At 31.8% G+C, this 20935-nt stretch overlaps 1 protein-coding gene across 4 annotated transcripts; it reads right to left on the bottom strand.

Moving 5' to 3' along the window:
• Positions 5692-20239, bottom strand: LOC109834334. Of its 4 annotated transcripts, XM_020402336.1 has the most exons (7): positions 19979-20236; positions 14011-14052; positions 12872-13009; positions 12542-12774; positions 6377-6413; positions 6147-6204; positions 5692-6022 (listed from the first exon to the last, which is right to left on the bottom strand). In XM_020402336.1, exons 1-7 carry the CDS (start codon positions 20132-20134, stop codon positions 5940-5942), a joined length of 747 nt encoding a protein of 248 aa, XP_020257925.1. In that variant the 5' UTR covers positions 20135-20236; the 3' UTR covers positions 5692-5939. The 4 variants fall into 4 exon arrangements, with proteins under 4 accessions (XP_020257925.1, XP_020257926.1, XP_020257928.1 ...); XM_020402337.1 differs by lacking the exon at positions 14011-14052 and having other exon boundaries at positions 5706-6022; positions 19979-20235; XM_020402339.1 differs by lacking the exon at positions 6147-6204 and having other exon boundaries at positions 5859-6022; positions 19979-20238.

Raw genomic sequence — 20935 nt, 5'->3', positions numbered from 1 at the left:
TTAAATTTAATAGATTTTCAATTAGTTATGTTCTTTCCAAAAACATTATGGGTAATATTTACCATGAAAAGTTTTTTTCTAAACCTATACTTTTAAAAGGTGTATGGTATTTTTTACAAAATTTTAACTTTCTAGGGGTTGTTAGTAATTTTGCATATTCATTTTAGCGTCTATAGGTTAGAAATTCTCATGGAGTTTTTTTTGTAAATTATGAATTTTAAGGATTTTTGTAATTTTTTAAACTTATAGGCCTTTTCTACAAATTATAAATTATTTATAGACTATTAATAATTCCTATGCTTTCAATTTACTAATGAATTTGAAATTTTTAGGTATTTTTTATAAATTTTGAATTTTAAAGGATTACTTGTAATTTTTAAAACTTTAAGGGTGTTTTCTATAAATTATAAATTATGTAAGGGATATTTATAATTCCTATATTTTTAATGTACTGTTAGGTAAGAAATTATCAGGATTTTTATAAATTTTATAATTTTAATGGTTTTATTTTTTATTTGTAAAATGTTCAGTGTGTGTATTGCAAATTTCATAAATTTTTTTGGGGTTGTTTGTATTATTTGTAGGTTTTTAGTATGTTTATAAGTTAGACATTTTCAAGGTGTTTTTTATAAAATTTAAATTTTTAGGGGTGTTTTTATAATTTTTAAAAATTACAAGATATTTTCTTCAAAGTCAAAAAATTTACAGTTTCTAGTTAGCATATATTTTTTAGATTTTTTACTAAATTGAGATATGTAAAATTTATAATTTTCAAGATGCTTTAATAAAATTTTGAATTTATAAGGATGTTTTTGTAATTTAAAAAACTTGGAGAATATTTTTTATAAAGTCCAAAAACTTTTAGGTGCTTGCTAGCATATATTTTTTAGATTTATCTACGAACTAAAATAAGTAAAGGACTTGAATTATATGAAACGTATTTATTTTATCCAATAACATGTTAAGTCTCATTATGAATAGAATAAATCATTTGGTTACCAATTCAAAGAAGATAAGATAATTAGAATAGATTAAGATAACAATGTAATATTCAAAAAATCTAAAGGTAATATAGTTCATAGAAAGATTTTCCCGAACTCATGCTTTTAAAGGGAGTATGATATATATATATATATATATATATATATATATATATATATATAGAGAGAGAGAGAAATATTCAAAAAATCTAAAGGTAATATAGTTCATAGAAAGATTTTCCCGAACTCATGCTTTTAAAGGGAGTATGATATATATATATATATATATATATATATATATATATATATATATATATATATATATATATATATATATATATATATATATATATATATATATCATACTCCTTTTAAAAGTACGAGTTCGGAAAAATATTTCGGTAGACAAAAATACCCTTAGAATTCAAATATTATCCCATTAAGTAAGTGTAAGTTGATAAATTGATAAATTCTCATTGGATATACATAGTATGAAGATAATGATACAGTTTAAATTAAAATACAAATTTAAATAAAATTATTAAGTGTCAAATTTACAAATATCTACAAAATAAAGGGCGTATTTGCAAAAATCAAATAAATTAATGAGATAAATAATGTCTACCTCAAAGATCAAACATGTGAACAACGTAGACCTATAAATGTACATAATATGGATATGATATTTATAAAATCCACCAAACAAATTAAAGAGAAAATTAATTCTCAAAATTATAAAAAAAAGAAAAATTAAGGAAAACAAAAATCATACTCTCTTTAAAAACACGAGTTCGGAAAAAACTTTCCATAGTCAAAATTACTCTGTACTATTTTAAATATTTAATTAAATTATAATATATCCTAATCATACTTATATCGTATCCTAATACCCCATGAACTATTTATAGCTCAACAATTTAAATAAAATTAATAAAATATATAAAATAGCTCTGTAGTATCAGTTTATTACATAAAGTATTACAAAAAAACAAAAAATTTTAAAAATTAGACAAAATACTATCAAAAGTTTAAAATTACACAAAATAAAAAGCTAAAAATTTAGAACTTGGCAAATAAAAGAGTAATTATGTGATATTCTTTTATTAAGATATATAAATATAACTTATAATTTAAGGTTTACTATCCCTTTTCAGAATCTGAAAAATAGTCAAGTTGATACTAGTAAAAAAATAGTAATAATAACATATTATAATACCCTGTTAAAGAATAAAAGTTTAAAAAAATATATAACATATTAAAAATTAATGTTACTGTATAAATTAAAGTAACTGCATATAATTTTACCAATATGTTAGAGCAGCAAAAATACATAAGTATCATTAATTGATAGAAAACTAAATCACAAAAAACTGATAAAAGACTATAATATAATAGTTTAACATTAATTGATTATAATTTATAAATATTGATATCTAATGGTAATAATATTTATAAGGTAAAACTTATAAAGATTTTTGTATGGAGAACTATTAGAAAATTTAGAGATATCTTTCAAAAGAATCAAACGGTTTTCATTTCAAATGGAATTCGGAACGTCCATTAATCACTTCAATTAATACTAACATAAATTATATTTATGAAAGAAACACCGAATGAATACCCCTTGAAGAATATATTGAACAACTTTGTTTCAATCAAAGAAACATTCTTCATGGAAGATAAAAGAAAAATTACTATGTTATGACTCTGCATAAGGAAAAAATATAATATGTCAATTTTGTTTTTCTTATATAGTATCATGACCCTGCGAATGACTTTATTTAGGGGTATGAGTACTAACGAATGATCAATTCTTAAAGACACGATCAAAGATAATGATGTAATAGCACTATTAGAATTCAAGATCTCTAAATATGAAGATAGTATATCTTATTACTAAAATTCTTATTAAATGCCACTAAATATAAAATCTATCATATATTTGTCTCAAATTTATAGAGGATATATGCATGTCATCGTAAATTATGTCAATAATATATATCAGTCCAAATATACAACTTACTAAAAAATAAGAGAATAGTAAGTAAACCAAGCAGACATCTATATAACATCATAAAGAAAAAATATTACATTTTAAAGTTAATATGCAGCGTTCTTTTAGAGTAAGCTGCCAAGAGGAAAGCATCTCCATTAAGGCTATTTATAAATGCAGCAGAAATTCAAATTACTAATATATATAACCATTATAACATTTGAAAGATGTATGATCTTAGAAAACCTATTCTAAAATTCATACAACTAAACCTAAGAATAATTTACCAATATACAGACACACTATCGCACCTTAAAGCCAACAATAACTACCATTTATAACAGAGTTGAACAATAATTCTATGTTTGCAAAGGTTGCAACAAGAAAGTGGATAGAGATATTAATAATAAGTGTCCAGATGATAAATGTTGTAGATTCGCCAATGATGTAGTGCCAATGTTAAGTGATATCCCTTCTTCATAAAATAAATATATTAAAATTAAATATTAATATTATAATTTAAAACAAATTAACAATGAAAAATATAATGTATTTAGTTCAAATCCTCATGAAAAATGACACAGACAGAGCAAATGTAACACTATGACATAGCAGAATTCTTATTGGATGCACAACAGAAAAATTCATTGCAGAGAAAAAAGAGGTAACTCCTAACCTTATTTAAGTAATAAATTAAAAGCACAAAAAAATCATATATATAAAATTAACAATTATTCTTATTGAAATAGGAAAAAATCATAGTCCGTATTGTCAGAAGTTTGTGTCGAACATAGGAAATATATTCAACTTCTTTGTGAATTTTGACCATCTCCAACCACCCTCCAAAACTCCAAAATCTCCAAATTTGGAGAGTGGAACTTCTCCAACCACTCTCCAAATTTGGAGATCTCCAAATTTGACCCTCCAAATTTGGAGGGTGGGGAGAAATTTTGGAGGGTCTCTCCATAACCCTATTCATGATTTTTTATTTACAATTTTGCCATTTTTAACTATTTGATTTCTTAAAATTTACTACTTTGCCACCCTTCTTAGTAATTTAAATTAGATGTTTAATTTCAAATAAATATAGTTAAAAAATTATTAATCTAATATTTGAAATCATTATATATTTGGAAAGGACTCGTTGAGATCTTTAAAATGAAACTAAGATTAATTTATTTTAGTATTATTATAAAATTATTAATTTTTAAATTAAATAAATAAGTATCAGACATGAAATTTAAAATACGGGGATCTATTTAACTCGCTCCATAAAAAAGTACAAGCATAAATTACAATATTTAAATTACATTCCTTCATTGCCGTGCTTCTGCCATAAATGTTCAATTAGTGTGTTTCGAAGCATAAAATGAGCTTCCCTATCTTGAATCTTCCTATGCGGGCGAAGCTGGTTCTGTAGGAAGAAATGAATATGTTTGCGACTTATAGTATGTTGTATTAGAGGTTAATATTTGCTTTCTTGTTCTATCGATGTATGCTTTCACTGTTATTTTAGAATTTCTTCTTTTATGATATGTTGTATTGCAGTATTAATATTGGGTTTATTTTAAAGCTCTCATCGACACCTTTATAATGTTATAAATTTTTTTTCCAAAATAAATTATTAACAATGAAGTAAACTATATCCAACATTCTTTAATTTATATGGCTTCTTTGACAAAAAAAATAAAAAGAAAAATATTTGGAGGGTGTGGGTTGGAGCAACCCTCCAAATTTCACCCTCCAAATTGGAATATTCCTAGAATATTCCAATTTGGAGGGCCAAATTTGGAGGGTATGGTTGGAGATGCTCTAAGGAAAGATAACATACTCTAGTCTCATATCACAGTCGATGTAGACGATGAAGACACTACTCTAGAATTGCCCAGGAAAAAGATAAAGATGAAGTAGGATTGATCTCAACTCAATAAAAAATAAAATACAAGCAACAAAAGATAATATTTAGTGAATTGTTATAGAATAGTTTTTTTAGTAAATTAGTAATCTTTAGAAAGGATTTTCATAAACTGTTTTTAGTGCTTTCACATGCATATGTCGATACTTTTATCATATAAAAATGTAGTAGAGTTAACATTAATCTTTAGTTTATGAATTTTTTCATTAACTATTTTTTTCATTTTAACCCACATTAAATCTATCATTTTGGCTCGTTGGTTTTATTATTCATCTTCCTTTTATACTTTTATTTTTTTCAAGTGTTTTCACTTTCATAACACATACTTCCTCAGGTCAAGCTCGGTTTCATACCGATCCAAATGAAATGAAAAATTAAATTAGCTTTAGATTATATTTATCTCCTAACAATTCAACTATCAACATAAAAATTTAAACTGGGTGTAACCTACTCAAAGAAACATCAAATAAATATATAATCAAATTGTAATCTAGGAATAAATTTTAGTAAGAAAATAAACCAAAAATACTTAATCAAAGTGAGCAAAAAATATCAAAGAGTAACCTAGGAATAAGTTTTAGTAAGAAAATAAAACAAAAATACATAATCACAGTAGTTAACCATGTACATTGCACGTGCATAAACTCTAGTGTGTGTGTGTGTGTGTGTGTGTGTATATATATATAATTCTAATGAGTCACCTTAGATTGAATCTAAAGATGCAACTCTCGATACATGGATTGGGCTATTCTAATGAACAATCTACTCCATTCATCATGATTTAAATGTTTTAAAAAAATCTATAATACAAAAATCATGATATTTCAATACTTCTAACATACATATATAATCTTTTGGAGTCATGTGAAAGAGAGGTTGTCGAAGATACACACACTGCAAAATTACAAATGATGGTATAATAGACAATTACATAACACACAAGTTTTGTTCGATAAAGGGTTTGCAAAGTTAAAACTGTCACAGCAAATGCTAAGGAAACGAAATTACAGTTGGTTGGAAAATCGCTTTGGACTGTCCGCAGGTAGATTTCTCAACAACAATTGGCATTTTTCCTCTCCAGTTTAATTGCTTCATAGGACGCCATCACTTCTTTAAATTTTGCCTCTGCAACCTCTGCAACAGAAAATATGACAAATTTCTCTCTTATACGGAAAAATGAAGTAGACCTTTTTGGCATGGAATGCTATAATATCAATAAATCTCCGGGATACACCAAAAGGACCAATGCACCACTCACCTATATTATCCTTGTTCTGATCTGGGTGGTATTTCATAGCTATTACTCTGAAAGCAGTCTGTATAGCAAAATAGGAGATGATACAAGACAAAGTTCCCTCAGTCTAAAGATAAATAGGATTATGTGGTACTACACACTGTTATATGGCCAAAAAGCTTACAAAGTCAGATAGTTTTTAATCATCAAAAGAAAAAGAACATTAATGAACATCAGTTACTAGAAACAAATACCTTGATTTCTGCCTCTGTGTATGGTTTTGCTCTTGACCTATCGAAGAAGAAGAAATTATAAGTCAAACCTGTTACATCCAATAGGAATAAACAAGATTATTGCAAAAAATAAACAATTGGGTTTTTCCTGGAAACCAGGTTGTCATATAGAAACCACCTTTCATTCTCAATTTGTATGTAAACCATCTTAAAGTGGGTTTTTATTCCATCCAACCACCTCCTAGTCAACATTTACACTGAAAATCTAAAAATACCTTTAAAAACTCACATTCAAGACATATGACTCACTTTGTTAATATTTAGCTATAGTTAGGACATAAGTCACGTACCTTACACATGAATTTTAAGGTTATTTTCAGTTTTTTAATGAAAATTTGACCAAAAGGTGGTTGTTTGGGGAAAATACCCCACTATAAAGGTGGTTTATGTATAAATTGAAAATGAAAGATGGTTTTTGTATAATGACCCTATTTTAAGGTGGTTTCCAGGAAAAACCCAAAATAATAACAGGCTAGATTGCTTCCTGGAAATAGACAAAAACAAAAACAATCATAATCATATGAAACACCCAGGATATATCAAAGCTTATTAAAAGCAATGAGTAAATAATAGCAAGTGGCACATTTCAAACAGCTTTATGGTCCTCATTATCCCACAACAAGAGAGGGAGAGAGGGAGGGGGACAAGCAAACAGATAACATCATCTGGAGACTGTTTTCATATCTGGCTATCAAACACCAGGAGCACTAATTCCCTATGTGATGGGAATCCATGGAGTATATTCCAGGAGAAAGAAACATGTGATTGATTCTAGAGGATATTGATTGATTCTGGATGATATTGATTGATTCTGGATATATTCGTCATGATCCTGGAGATTTTAATTGATTGGATTTTATATTAGTTTTAATTTTTGCAAAGATTTGAGCATGATTTAGGGTTTTGATTTGATTTGTTATGGTTATAAATAATGATGTAATGCCTCAGTGATAGACAAACTATTTTGATATGATAATTCTGAGTTTTTAAATTAGCATGTGAATTGCTATGAGAGTGTGAAGCCCGAAAGTGAAGCTCATTTTTATTGTTTTAATCAAATCACAGCATTTTGTTATACCCTGAACTCATATCTAACCCTCCACTCAAATAAAACCCTACCTCAATTCAAAACCTGCTGTTCTGTTCACGTGAACAGAAACCCGTAACTATTCACATCCTGCGCCAACCACTGTCCATGCGATCTTGCGCCATCTTGGACACCGGCTCCAGTTACTGTTCACGCATTGCATCCGCCTACTGTTCACGTGAACAGGTCTCCAACGGAGTTTTCATAACCTAAACTTCCTAGACATATTTAATTGCGAGTTTATTTCAGATCTAAGTTGATTGCTTTGTGGATTAATTGTCTCTTTGCTTATAAGTGTGTGGTAAACCCAAATCCAAGTTGTTGGGGCTAGTTGGTTCTTCAATTTTGAGGACTAATTCACCAACTTTGTAAGCCTTTCAGCTCAGTCCTGATTCGGATCTTTAATAGTGTGGGTGTTAGTTCCTAACACCCCTCAGGTGAACTCTAAACAGGATATCAATTTCCTATTGACTATCTTGCAATCCCTTGAGAGTTGTAGGGACTTCATAATTATATTGAGATTGATATTTCTGTGATTCCTTGCATGATTCATCACCATTATCATTTGTTTCAACTGATTCATCACCATTTAATTGTTTGAGTCTATATTCATACAAAACTACTAGATTATTGTACAATTGTAATCTTTTGTTTCAACTGATTTTTCTTTCTTAGATATTTTTACTAGCAAAAACTGTTTAAGATTGCTAACATTTTTAGTATTATTAGGATTTTTCTTTCTTAGATATTTTTACTAGCAAAAACTGTTTAAGATTGCTAACATTTTTAGTATTATTAGAAAGTACATTAGATTTTGAATTGATTGGAAAAAACTATGTATCTGTATATATAGACACACACACATTAAATTCCATGTCTTAACTGTAAAATTTTTAACTTGTTGAATAGATAATGGACGCATGGTTCCAATTTCAACACACATGTAATATTGCGGTTGGATATGCTATTTGCTTATTTGCTTATTGGTTCGTGTATCGAAGAGATAAGATTAGGAGATTAAATATTGACCCTCAAGAACCTAAAGAAGTAAGAGATTGTGTGAGAAATAATGTCTCAAAGAGTTATATATCGTGAAATGATTCGAATGAATCCACCAGCTTTTAACCAATTATGCGAAATATTAGAGATGAATGGTGGGCTTAAACCAACTCGAAGGGCTACTATTGAAGAACAAGTTGCAAAATTTTTATACATGTTGGGACACAGTGTAACAACTCGTGAAGTAACATATTTGGACGATCTGGAGACAGTGTGAGTCGTCATTTTCATAATGTTCTAAGAGCTATGATAGAGTTGGAGGAAATGTTTTTTGTACAACCCGATGGATCACAAGTTCCTTCGGAGATACTCACCAATTCAAAGTTCTATCCCTATTTCAAGGTGATGATATCTTCCTTCACATCTAATCTTGTATAGTTTGTTATTTATTAGATTTTAATTAATGTTTATGACATCAGGATTGTGTCGGGGCAATTGATGGCACACATATTCGAGTAAAAGTTTCTCCTCGAGACGTCCCTAGATATCGTTGTAGGAAAGACTATCTCACACAAAATGTGTTGGTCGCATGCACGTTTGACTTGAAATTCACTTACGTTTTGTCTGGATGGGAAGGAACTGCATCTGATTCCAGAATTATTAAAAATGGTTTACAAAGGCGATTTCCACTTAAGATTCCTCAAGGTAATTAAAAACTAAAGAAAAGCCTAAAATTGTGTCTTTGTAATAAGCTACTAATCAAAATGAACTTGTTTTATAGGAAAATATTATCTGGTTGATGCTGGATTCATGTTACGAAGTGGATTACTTCCACCCTATAGAGGGGAACGCTATCATTTGAAAGAGTATTCTAGAAATCCACCAAAGAATCCACGCGAGTTATTTAATCTAAGACATGCATCACTTTGGAATGCCATTGAAAGATTATTTGGTATCTTGAAAAAAGATTTCTCATTATAGCAAGTTCAAATGAACCAAACTACAGTGTTAAAACACAAAAAAAGATCATTTTAGCCTGTTGTATTTTGCATAATTTTTTAAGGGGAGTCGATCCAGATGATGAATTTCAGGAAGGGGATGAGCAACATAATGAAAATCAATTTGAAGAAGATGATGTAGATGAGGACGAAGATGTTCGTAGAGGGGAGTGGAAAAGAGATGGCATCGCAGTTGCTATGTGGCAAGATTACCATCGATAATTTGTTTTAGTTATGCTTATTGTTTGTTTGATTTGTACTCTTTACTTGGGTTATCTTCTTCATTTGTGTTGTACTTGATAAGTGTTAGACTAATATCATTTTAATTCGGTAGCATGAATGTTAGTTTATTTATTGTGATCTCATGTCATCTCTCATTGATAGTTTTCAATTATTGAATTGTGAATAATTAATTCCTTCTAACATTATTTTATTGTGTGAATTAAAGGATGTCGAAAAGAAGGAATGTGGAAGGTGATTCTTCTCGCCGTAGGAATGCTAATGTTTTGATATGGACTCATAATATGGAAGATAAGCTAATTGATGCTTACTTGAATCAACATGTAATGGGAAACCGATTTGATGGGAATTTTACATCAACGACTTATAATGAAATAGCAGCCGAACTTAAAGAAAGCTTTCCCGATAAGCCATTTGATAAGGAAAAAGTAAAGAATCGCATGAAATATATGAAGACAAAATGGACAGTTTGTTATGATTTATTTAAGAATGTTGGAAGTGGTTTTGCTTGGAATCGAAGCACGGGTTTGTGGAGTACGGAACCTGAGGTTTGGGAAGACTAATCGAGGTAAAATTACACAATCTTTATTTTTTATCGCATTAATACCATTTATTAGAAGGATTATCATTGTAGTGTGGAACCTGATTTTAGTTTCAGCATTGTGCTGAAACTGAGATTCAGTTTCAGCATTGTGCTGAAACTGAAACCTGAAATCAGGTTTCAGCAGTGTGCTAAAACCTAATTTCATGTTTCAGTTTCAGCACACTGCTGAAACTGAAACATATCAGGTTAGCAATGTGCTGAAACTAATACTGAAATTCCATTTCAGCTTCAAGTTTTCTGAAACTTTTTCTCCCTTGAAAAGTTGAGCTAAAATTTGGTGCAAATCTGTTTCAGGCTCACCCAGAAGCTGCTGAATGGAGGACCAAGTCTATCCGAAACTATGATAGACTATTGGAGCTTTTTGCAGCTGATAGAGCAAATGGAGAACTTGCTGAAACTGCGGCTGAGATATGAGAAAGGAGGAGGGATTTTAGTGCAAGCAATGGCTTTGATTCTCATACAATTGACGACATCGATGATATGGTTTCTCGAAATGAAATTTTGTTAGAGAATTTCGATAGGATTAATGATGAGGACCCAAATGACAACAATGATGAACATGTGATTACCCCTGAAACCAAATCAACTGCAAATTCACAAAAGAAAACTAGAAAATCGAAGGACGAAATTTCTATTGTTGATCAGGAGGTGATAAAGGGTATGCAGAGGATAGCTGAGGCAATTGAATCCACTGGTGATAAATACATACAAGCTCTTGAACGTGCTCCAATGAAAAGTAGTTATGTTTGGAACCATTTGCTTGAACTTGGTGTTAAGACTGCTCAAATTAAACAAGCGTATCTTTTCCTAACTAAGCATCCAGAGGATCTAAAAGCTTTGCTTGGATGTCCATTTGAAGAGCGCAAGGAACTTCTTATGATGATGTTATCTTGAGAATCTATTGTTATTTATTTTTGTAAGTTGTATTGCCGAATTTGATTATCTGTGGCAATTACAAACTTGTTTGTTTTTGTGTTGCTTATGGCAAAACTTAGTATGAATGTGGTCATATTTTGCTAGAAACATGTGCTAATTGCAAAACTTTGATTTTATGAATTATGTTCCTTTTTTATGTAAGTTGTTTTTGCCTATTGTTTATGGAAATATGTGTTGATAGTGGATATACAATGTGAAAGGAGATGATGACAAGCACAAACTTTTCATTTTCATCTTTTTATGCATTTCACTTTTTTTAACCCTTGCGGATGTAATCTTTACAGGAAGACGATCACATTCCTTGCACCTTGTGCTGTTGAACTTCCAAGCAAGTTTTTGATTGTAGGAACATTGAATTGGTTGGAGAGCTAATATTATTGACTGATGATCACTTCACTTTTATGGAGTTGGATTTGTTCATGTTGTAGCATGTATATCTATTAATTGCTATTTATATGTTGCCATAAGTGCAATATGGAACATTATATAGCTCTGATTTGTGTTTATAGTGGATATACAATGTGGAAGGAGATGATGACAATAATAATATATTGCAATAGATGCATATTTGATATTTAATTTCTAACAACAATATAACTTAATAATATGTGAGGGTATTTTTGTCAATTTATATACATTCCATTCCATTCCCCTCCCGTTATTACACTTTCCAAACGGAGTAAAATAACTTCCTCTTGATTCACCTTACTAATTTCCCAAACAAGTTTTAGAAATTCTCTTCCCTTCCCTTAACTTAACTGCCCCTGGGTTCCCCTAACTTCCCTCCACCCCCTCCAAATCCAAACAAGCCCTTAGATTCAAGTTTTTCTTTAAAAGAAGGATAACCTACATATTATTTCTGATTTGAACAGATACAACAGCTTTCTGGGAGTGTTCATGCTGCATCGAAAAATTGGCAATCTGCCAGGCTAACTGTTTTGATAACCAGTTATGAATTATTCCCCTCAAAATAAGCTACATATTTGAATCCGACTACAAAATCTACAGTTCATCAGGGTGTGTGTATAATTGCAGTGAAGATGACATTATGCAAAAAGTGATCATACAACATAAATAGAAGTGTTGAGCTAATCTCTAGGGCTGCTTACATAAATCCCTAGTCATAGATTCATAATTATGACCTTTTTTCTTTTTTTGCGAGGTCAATAATTATACTTTACAAACATCCATTTTCTATTTGAAGAAAATAAAAGCGAAAGATAATACTTTCTGCGAAAAAGAAGCAATCTGTTTATAATTACCTGTCAAGACCCAAGACTGAGTAATGATGTGACATTGAGTAATTCCCGGTATTTGTAGGAGTGGACCAGTAATTTGTTCTTTGGTCTCTGTAAGACGTATCTGTATGCCAGTACCAGTCATCTCTTTGATAATGCTGATACGCACCAGGGCCATATTCCCTCCAACTCTCATAACTCCTTTTATATTTGTTTCTTTCTCTGTTGAATACACTTTGCATGCGCCTAATACGCTCCTAATCACATATAAAAAGGAAGTAAAGATAGGCATTATAAACGTGGCAATGAAACCAGAGGAAACGAAGAGGATACTGAGAAGGGAAAGACACTGACCACTCTCTCCATTTCCTCCTCATACTCCTCTTGTAGTCGTTGTTTATATCTTCTTCTCCATGCTTCTTCTCTGTAGGTTCCCCAACCTGAACTACTTGCTCCCCTCTTCCATGATTGATTTGACTGGGACTTGTTCAGCTTTTGAATAGAAAAGAGAAAAAAAATCAGATTATAAATTAAGAACACTAGAATGTGACTGATAAAATTAGAACCTTAATTACAAGTAATATATTGTGTAAGCTTTTTCAAAAAATAAGAAAACAAAGAACATAAATGTCGACACTCTATCAGCTATGAGAACAGGATTGAAAATCTAGAAGTCGGTCAGCGATGCCCCCAGATCAAGGACTAGTGTGGGGTCTTAGCACCAGCACCATATGTTCTGTGTTCATTGTAACCCATTTCACTACACAACCTGCAAATATTTTTTTATAACAAATACTGTAATGTTATTCCAAGGAAACTATTATTTTGGGCACTAATATCTGTGGGGAACTGTGAAAGAAGTGTCTGAAGATAGCATTGATCAAAAGCAAAGCATACCGGTTGTGATTTCAAAGTGATAAAGAAAATAAATGAGGTGCCCATTAAGTTAAGTTGCCAATGGAATCAACAATTATAAGGACAGACGTAAAGACGGGGGAGAACAAATTTTCCAACACAACTAGACTTCTAAATTAGGATGGTCAAAATGGAGAGCCAACTCAAGGTTGTTGTGCAATAATAATCGATACAATTATAAGGACAGACGTAAATGCGGAATTTTCTGCAGCATATCGGTGCCCAAGGAACTTTTCTACGTCAAAATCGATTCATCAGTCAAATTATTTATTAACTGGTCAGAAGTTCAGGCACAACCTTAAATATATCTAAACATATCATATAGAATGAATAGGGTAGATAGCATTGACAGCAACCTCTCCTCTAATAGGAGAGACTAATTCCTCTCATTTTGTCAGCTGACACACTGCCTTAAATTTTGACCTACTTCCTCCCATGTATCAAGAACACTTCTATCATGATTTGATAGAATTGAAGACGTGTTGATATTTTAATGTCATGCCTTGTCAACTCTCCTTAAGTGCCTCCAATATTATTAAAACATGTTACATTATGAATACAGCACTAATTCACTGTACCTCTGTGTAGAACCACTCTCCAGTCCTGCGCAACTGACAGACCTGCTAGTTTGATCAACAGATCAGATACATATGCATTTAAGAGCAACTGAAAGGCTAAAAGCATTTTGTTTTTCCCCAGTTTAAATTTCCTTTCTTTTTTTTCAACCATTCTTTGAGAAGGGATGCAATATGAAATCCAGTCATTTATGTGGAGGTTTACTCGGGGTAGAAGAGGGAGAAATGATCAACCATTTCTAGTTTACAAAAGCTATTGAAGTAGATATGACTATTAGGGTTCTTCAACTATTTAAGACTAGAAATATAACAATCTTAACAAAAAGAGGGTCAAGAGATTATTGATTCATGATCAGCTTCAATAATGAAGTGGTAGTGAAAGAATTTTAGACCCAACATGATCTACTACAAAAATCAGAATTTTTTCTTCGTGTATGATGTAGTACGTCAAGAAGGATATTTTTAAACAAAATTTGGTCTCGCATTTTTTAGAAGTCCTCTGACTGGTGTCTTAAATCTGGAATTGGTTGAGTTTTTACAAGGTTTGAATCAGGTTTCACTATAATGAGGAAGGCAGGAGGATTTGTTTTGGTCGGGTAACTGTGCATCAAAATCAACTCGGGAAAATTCACTTCCCACCAAACGTGAAAGTCTTAATTGGAGGATGGTTAAGAAAAAAATTGAACTGTACAGATATTTTAGATAGAAGGTTATTCGCATTGATAAATCTCGTGTGTGGGAATGAGCCAGAAGCAAGAAACCATTTTCTTCTGAAGTGTCTGATTTGTGAAGGCTATTTGACAGTCTTTGAAACATAAGCTTAGATTATTAATATATGGGAAGAGCCGGATCAAGTATGGACATATAGGGCATTGGGATGCATGGAGAAAACATGCTGTACCAAGAAATGCTTATGTAAGTGCTCATGTTGTAGTCTGGTTGAGCAACGAAGAAACGGACAACAGAACTTTGTTAATAAAAAATTGAAAGTTCGTTCTTATTAGATGTTAATAATCCTTTCATCACTTTTTTGCTAGAAAACCTAACTGGAAAAAAGAGGAAGACCTTCGAAGCTGTTATAGGTCTTAGCAGAGTAGCTGGAAACAGGCCTTTGGCTGATTTGATCACTAGGTGCGATAGAAATACAGACGCTCATTCGTAACATGATGAGACTGATAAAACTGACTCTGGATCAGAATCTGCAAATGGAACTACCGGTCACTCAGGGTTTATCAAAGACAAAGGCTGGAAACAGGGATTGAGTGATAAAATCAATGTAAATAATGAGCAGAGGGGTTTGCTAGTGCTCTGCAAAAGGGGGAGTTGGCGAAATGACTAATCCCCACTTTAAAGTATTGTGGAACTTCCAACTTCCCCCATAAAGTATCAATTTATGTATTATCAATTTATGTATTATCATCCTTATACTATGTATATGTGTCCAATGCCGCCACTTTGTTAGCCCATAGTCCGATGTTTAATAGATTGATGATGTGATAATAGTTATTAAGCATTTCTTCCGCTTTTACAACTTCGAAAATGATTTTCCAGTTCTAAAAAAGGATAAAGGATAAAAAGCTTTGGACGAAAGTAGTTGGGGAACTTTTATGCCTGGAAACTCACGAAGAAATGCAAAAAGTGCGATCACGCTAAGCTCATGCACATAGTACAAGGAGTATAATAGGTAAATTGATACTTCTTGGGTCAGGGGGGGTTAAGAGTTCATCAATACTTTAAACATTATGTTTACTTTAGAGGGTTGGTTTACAACGGATGTGTATGATTTTCCTTTTAGGGGCTGTTTGGTTGGCAAAAATAATATGATGAAATAGGTTTCCAGCTCTGACACGGTGACAGTAAGAAATCTAGGTCCAATCAGATTTTCTAATCTTCAGTTTGGTTCAACCTAAAATTTAAAGAAAATTTTTAGAGAAATCACCTGCCAGCTCAGAAAAACGAAAAACCCCATTTCCTAGGTATAAGGTAGGAATTGGGACGAAGGAGAACTAGATTATCAATATTTTTTGCTAGCTCAACCGCGGGAATGATCTGGGAAACGAGAACAAAAGGGTCATTGTTATTATCACCGCCTTATCTCTCTCCTTTCCTCTTCATTTTCTTTTTCGGCCTCTCTCCTTCGATCCTTCCACCGCCTCTCTCCGCCAAAAAAAACCGAGGGAAAATATTGATATCGATCCCTTTGTCGATCCTACCCGATATCGATCCCTCTTCTACTGTCAATATTTTCTTACTACTTCAATAGAAACCCAAGCTTTGTTTGGGCTAAATAATTGGCTATTTCATCGATAAAACATCTTCAAATCTGGGTTATTTAGTTCGGCGGTCTTCTATTTGGGTTATTTTAGAGGTCGATTCGTTGCTTTGCCTTCTTGATTGCTTAATCTCTCTAAGATCTAACTGATTTGGGGTTAATCCATCTGGAAAACTTCACCAAGCTACATTCAAAAATCTCTGAAAGTAATTTTCTTAATACTTTTGTTTTTTCTTTTTCTTTTTCTTTCTTTATTTTTTAATAGTAAGTTTTTACATTCACATGCAAAAGCTACTTCTTTTTTATAACCACAATTGTTATTTGCAATGAAAAACGTCTTCTTTTTTAAATTCCCAAAATGGACCAACAGAGGGAACATGCATTATTTTGTTTACTAAATTTTTAATTATTCTGCAATTCATGTAAAAATTATTGCTTTTAATGTATTAGAATGTAGCAATATTACTTTCTCAGGTATGTGTGAATTTCCTTTTGTAAATTGTTGCTAATAGTGACTAGTTCTTGAGATTTTAAACTGTTGCCATATTATTTGTGTATAGAATTTTTTTTCCCTATTCATTTGTGTAGAATTTAACATCTCTTCAAATTTTGTGTATAGAATTTAATGTATAGAATTTTTTTCCTTTTATTCGTGTACTTGTTGCTTCCCTCTAATTTCACCTAAGATCTTGCCATCATGTGTTAATTACCATATTAATTGATGATGATCCATCATCTATGTTTTGTTTAAGTCAACTTCATGAATCCAATCTCTCTAGTGAAAATGAGGTGTATATCTTGATAAAACAGAGTGCTTGTTCTTTGATAGCGTTGTTCTAAGTTTTTACCGATTGTCTTGTTACCATTGTCCATTGTAGTTTTTCTGTTTGAGTTCGCCATGCCTAGAGAGTGTTAATTTCAACACGAGTCATACCTAAGACCCATAATATAAAGGAAATATTTTTCATGAGTTTAATTTGTGCTCATTTGAGATTTTCAGAGTGTCAATGGGACAGGTACAATTTTATTTTTTACATTAATCAATGTTGATGCACTACTTAACTGTACCTTAACATGCTTGAGTTATATGTGAACATGTGTATGAAAATTAGGCTATAAATTTGAATATCTTATCTAATAATCATGGTTCGTTGTTGCAGGATCCTCTAACAAAAGCAACAAATATTAGATTTTTTACCTATCGACATGAGTCGTTGCTATGATGTTTGGCCAATTTCAAAGGATAGCAACCTACATTTAGACCTCATGTACTGGTATGGTTATCGTTGTACATTGTTGGTTATTTTCTGAGCACTCACTAGATTTTAGAAATTTTAACGATTGCCAATATATTTGTTTTCCTTATATAGCATGACGCTTTCATGCATTCATACTACCTGAGTCATCAAGCAATAGTGATAATGAAAAATATTAAGATATGCAACCTGCATTAAAACTCATGTATGTCGTAGATGTGCATCATGCTTTTGATCAATATTTATGATTTAGCAACCTACATGAACTCTCATGTATTGGCATGGCTATCTATAATGATATTGATCAAGCTCTTACGCATCAAGCACTACATGGGCACTTATGTATTGGATGGCTGTCACTTATGATTATCTTCAAGTTCTGAGCTTACATATGTGTATGATGATTTTAATTAAATCATTCTTATAAGTTAGAAACTGAATCATATTTATCATTCTTTTTACTATTATTTTTTATAATAATGATGATTTTGAGCTATGATGCCAAGAGAATGTCTACAATAGCTTTCATTTTGTTTCCTTTGACTTTTTCATTGTCATGGTATTTTGACCTAAAAAATGATGTTTTTGAATGAGGATTTCTAATGGAGGCTTTTTTTTAAAATCTGAGCGTTCAAATATTACACTCCAAGGCTTGTTCTTTTAAATTTTATTTTATTTTGAGGCATGTATAAGGATATTTATTGTATTATGCAACCTAGACATTCATAATTTGATGAACATTTGAGGCATTTTCAATGACATGGTACATATCTCCGCCTCCCTTTCTCTATATAGCTGGTAGTTGATAATACTGAAAGCCATCGGCTCATGCTTTCTTACCTTATAGTTTTTTTCATGTGGTTAGTTTGACAGGGGAGGACCTCTAGCTTTTCAATTTTAAACAGCGATTTTGACTTAAGGTTGAGGTATTGACTTTTACTTATCTCATGGCTCTCTTTTCCCCTCAAATATCTGCAATTATGTTCTGTTGAGATGCTCGGTTGTAGGTACATAAAGGGAGGAAGAATATGAGTTTTGTTGATTAGCTAGTGGAAACTATTGGCATTGAAATAGCTTGTTTATTGCCTTTGATAGACATTGCGGTTTCCTTCTGATTTGAAGAGGATGAGCGATTTGTGTTTTTTGCTTTGGATGGATTAGGTTTTGGATTTTATTATGTATATGTGATTTCTGTTGCCCAGAGTTGGAGTTATTGCATTTTGGCTGGAATGGGGTTGTTGAGTTTTTGAAATTTGAAATTTGAGCAGAGGTTGAGGTTTTGAATTTTATTATGTGCATGTCAATTTGGTTTTTAAAGCTTTGATGGGGAATTTTTTATAGCAGCTCTAAAGAGTTGTTAGAATTTGGTTATTGAAATTAGTATGAAGTTTTATTATGTGCATGTCTCTTTTTTATGGTAATCTCACCATTGTGAGCACATCTAGTTTTTCTTATTGTGTACTTCTTCCATCCAAACCGGATAAAATGAGAAGTGATATTTCCTATTCTTAGTTTCTTTTTTTTTTTTTTGTGAAACAAACAATGGATATGTGAGGTAATCTATTTTCAACCCTATTTTATGATGAACCAAATAAATTTTAAGAAACCTTTAAAAACACATGAAAAGCAATATCTGTGCTTGGAAATGAGTTTCCTATAATCAGGGAAACCAACCAAATAGCCCCTTATTTTTATCCTGGGCTGGGTGCGTCGGGGGTGGGGAGGGTAGGGTTAGGAGCTTTACTTTTTGATGGTGTACATAAATTCATAGAAGAACAATTTTTCTAAACAGACCCATTTCAAAAAAAAAAAAATTAAAACCGACTCTTTTTTTTATTTACCAAAACCGACCCGATTTTGTGATTAGCAGACTAATCACATTCCTAAATAGTCGGGGTTGACAACCCCAACTATTTAGGACATTAATTTTTAGGGTTTAAGGCTTCTAATTAGGGTTTAACACCGTCCTAAATAGTCGGGGTTGGCAACCCTGACTGTTTAGGATGGTGATTAGTCTGGTACACAAAATCGGGTCGGTTTTGGTAAATAAAAAAAAGAATCGGTTTTTAAAAAAAAAATTGAAATGGGTTGTTCAGAAAAATTGTTCTTCATAGAATGGATATTAACACTGTTTGGGTCAAAATCCACTAATCAAAAATATGGAATTTCAAGCCCTGGCAAGAGATCACAACACTATTGAAAGAGCAGGAGCCAGAGAAATTCATTCAAGAGCCCAATTCGGAAAATTTCCTTGAAAATAAAACCGACTAGAGTTACCCATACGTCATAACCAAAAATGGGGGAAATAATGTCACAACGAGCGCAAAAATAACCCCTAAAATTGAATCATCTATTTCCCGATGAAATGGAGTAAATTAATGGTCTACACGAAAATTTTCCGAAATTTTGAATTAAAAATCAAGAAAAGAAAAAGAGTACGGACCGCTAAGGTGGTGATGGTGGCGCCAATGATGCCAAAGAGGAGAACCCCCCACGCCTTCGCTACTATTTCTTCCTCTCTTGAACTTGGAGCTTGCTGCCGCCATGGATTATTAAAATTACTATTATTGTCACTATTATTATTATTATGGGAGCTCATCTTCTTCTTCCTTTAACAGACATGGGCATCTTTTAGTTTCCTGTTAGGTTTTTTTTTTTTTTTTTGGCCCTTTCCCCGGAAATAAAGAATTTGGTCCTTCTTTGATTTGATTCAGTCTCCTCACTAGAGTGTCTCCGTCTACAAGTTTTGATAATGAATTCCCAATTATCCAGCCCCTCTCGCCGAAATTGTTTTCGGCCTTTTAGAAAAAGCCCAATACGTCCCAATTGTACGATGGGCCAACCCGGAAAAACTAGGGGCAAACAAACACTTTTTACTGAAAATTGAATTTTTTTAGTGACACCCACGACAAACTGATCTTAATCGGTTTCAAATATATATTTTGTTAATGGGAATTTCATTATTATTAACCCACCTCGTTTGTAACAGGCCAACCCCGTGTGGATTCACAAAAGAAGTGCAATCAGAGCGGAGTTAAAATTTCGCAAGTCCAATTCTCGCCTCATGCAATTGTCCCTTAACCAGGGCCGGCCCTGAGGTTTGGGTTGCTCTAGCCCAATCCAATTTTGGTTGTCCTTTATATTAAAAATTTGGTACGAACAATAACGATAAAAATGAATACATATAATATCATTTAGCGTTCTATATTGGGCTCAAACTGATAATATTCTCTTGCAAAATCAATATTCATATAAGAAAAAATTACATTTGTGCTACAATTTAATTCAAAGAAAAACACTTCTCCTTGAATTTTTTGAAGCGGATTCTTCAATTAAGTCATCATACTCGAGTTTCTCCAAGTATTCGTTTTCAATTGATATCATTGTCAACCCATTCAAT

The sequence above is a fragment of the Asparagus officinalis genome, chromosome 3, assembly GCF_001876935.1.
Source record: "Asparagus officinalis chromosome 3, Aspof.V1, whole genome shotgun sequence".
In the NCBI taxonomy this organism is placed as follows: Eukaryota; Viridiplantae; Streptophyta; class Magnoliopsida; order Asparagales; family Asparagaceae; genus Asparagus; species Asparagus officinalis.
Note: the sequence above shows the minus strand (reverse complement) of the source record. Positions and strands in the feature narration are given on the sequence as shown.

Coding starts and splice junctions, on each gene's coding strand:
- LOC109834334 (XM_020402336.1), bottom strand. CDS start 20,134: ATGAGCTCCCATAATAATAATAATAGTGACAATAATAGTAATTTTAAT. Junction 13,010..14,010: donor GAGAGTGGTTCTACACAGAG/GTACAGTGAATT, acceptor TCTATTCAAAAG/CTGAACAAGTCCCAGTCAAA. Junction 12,775..12,871: donor AGGAGGAAATGGAGAGAGTG/GTCAGTGTCTTT, acceptor ATATGTGATTAG/GAGCGTATTAGGCGCATGCA.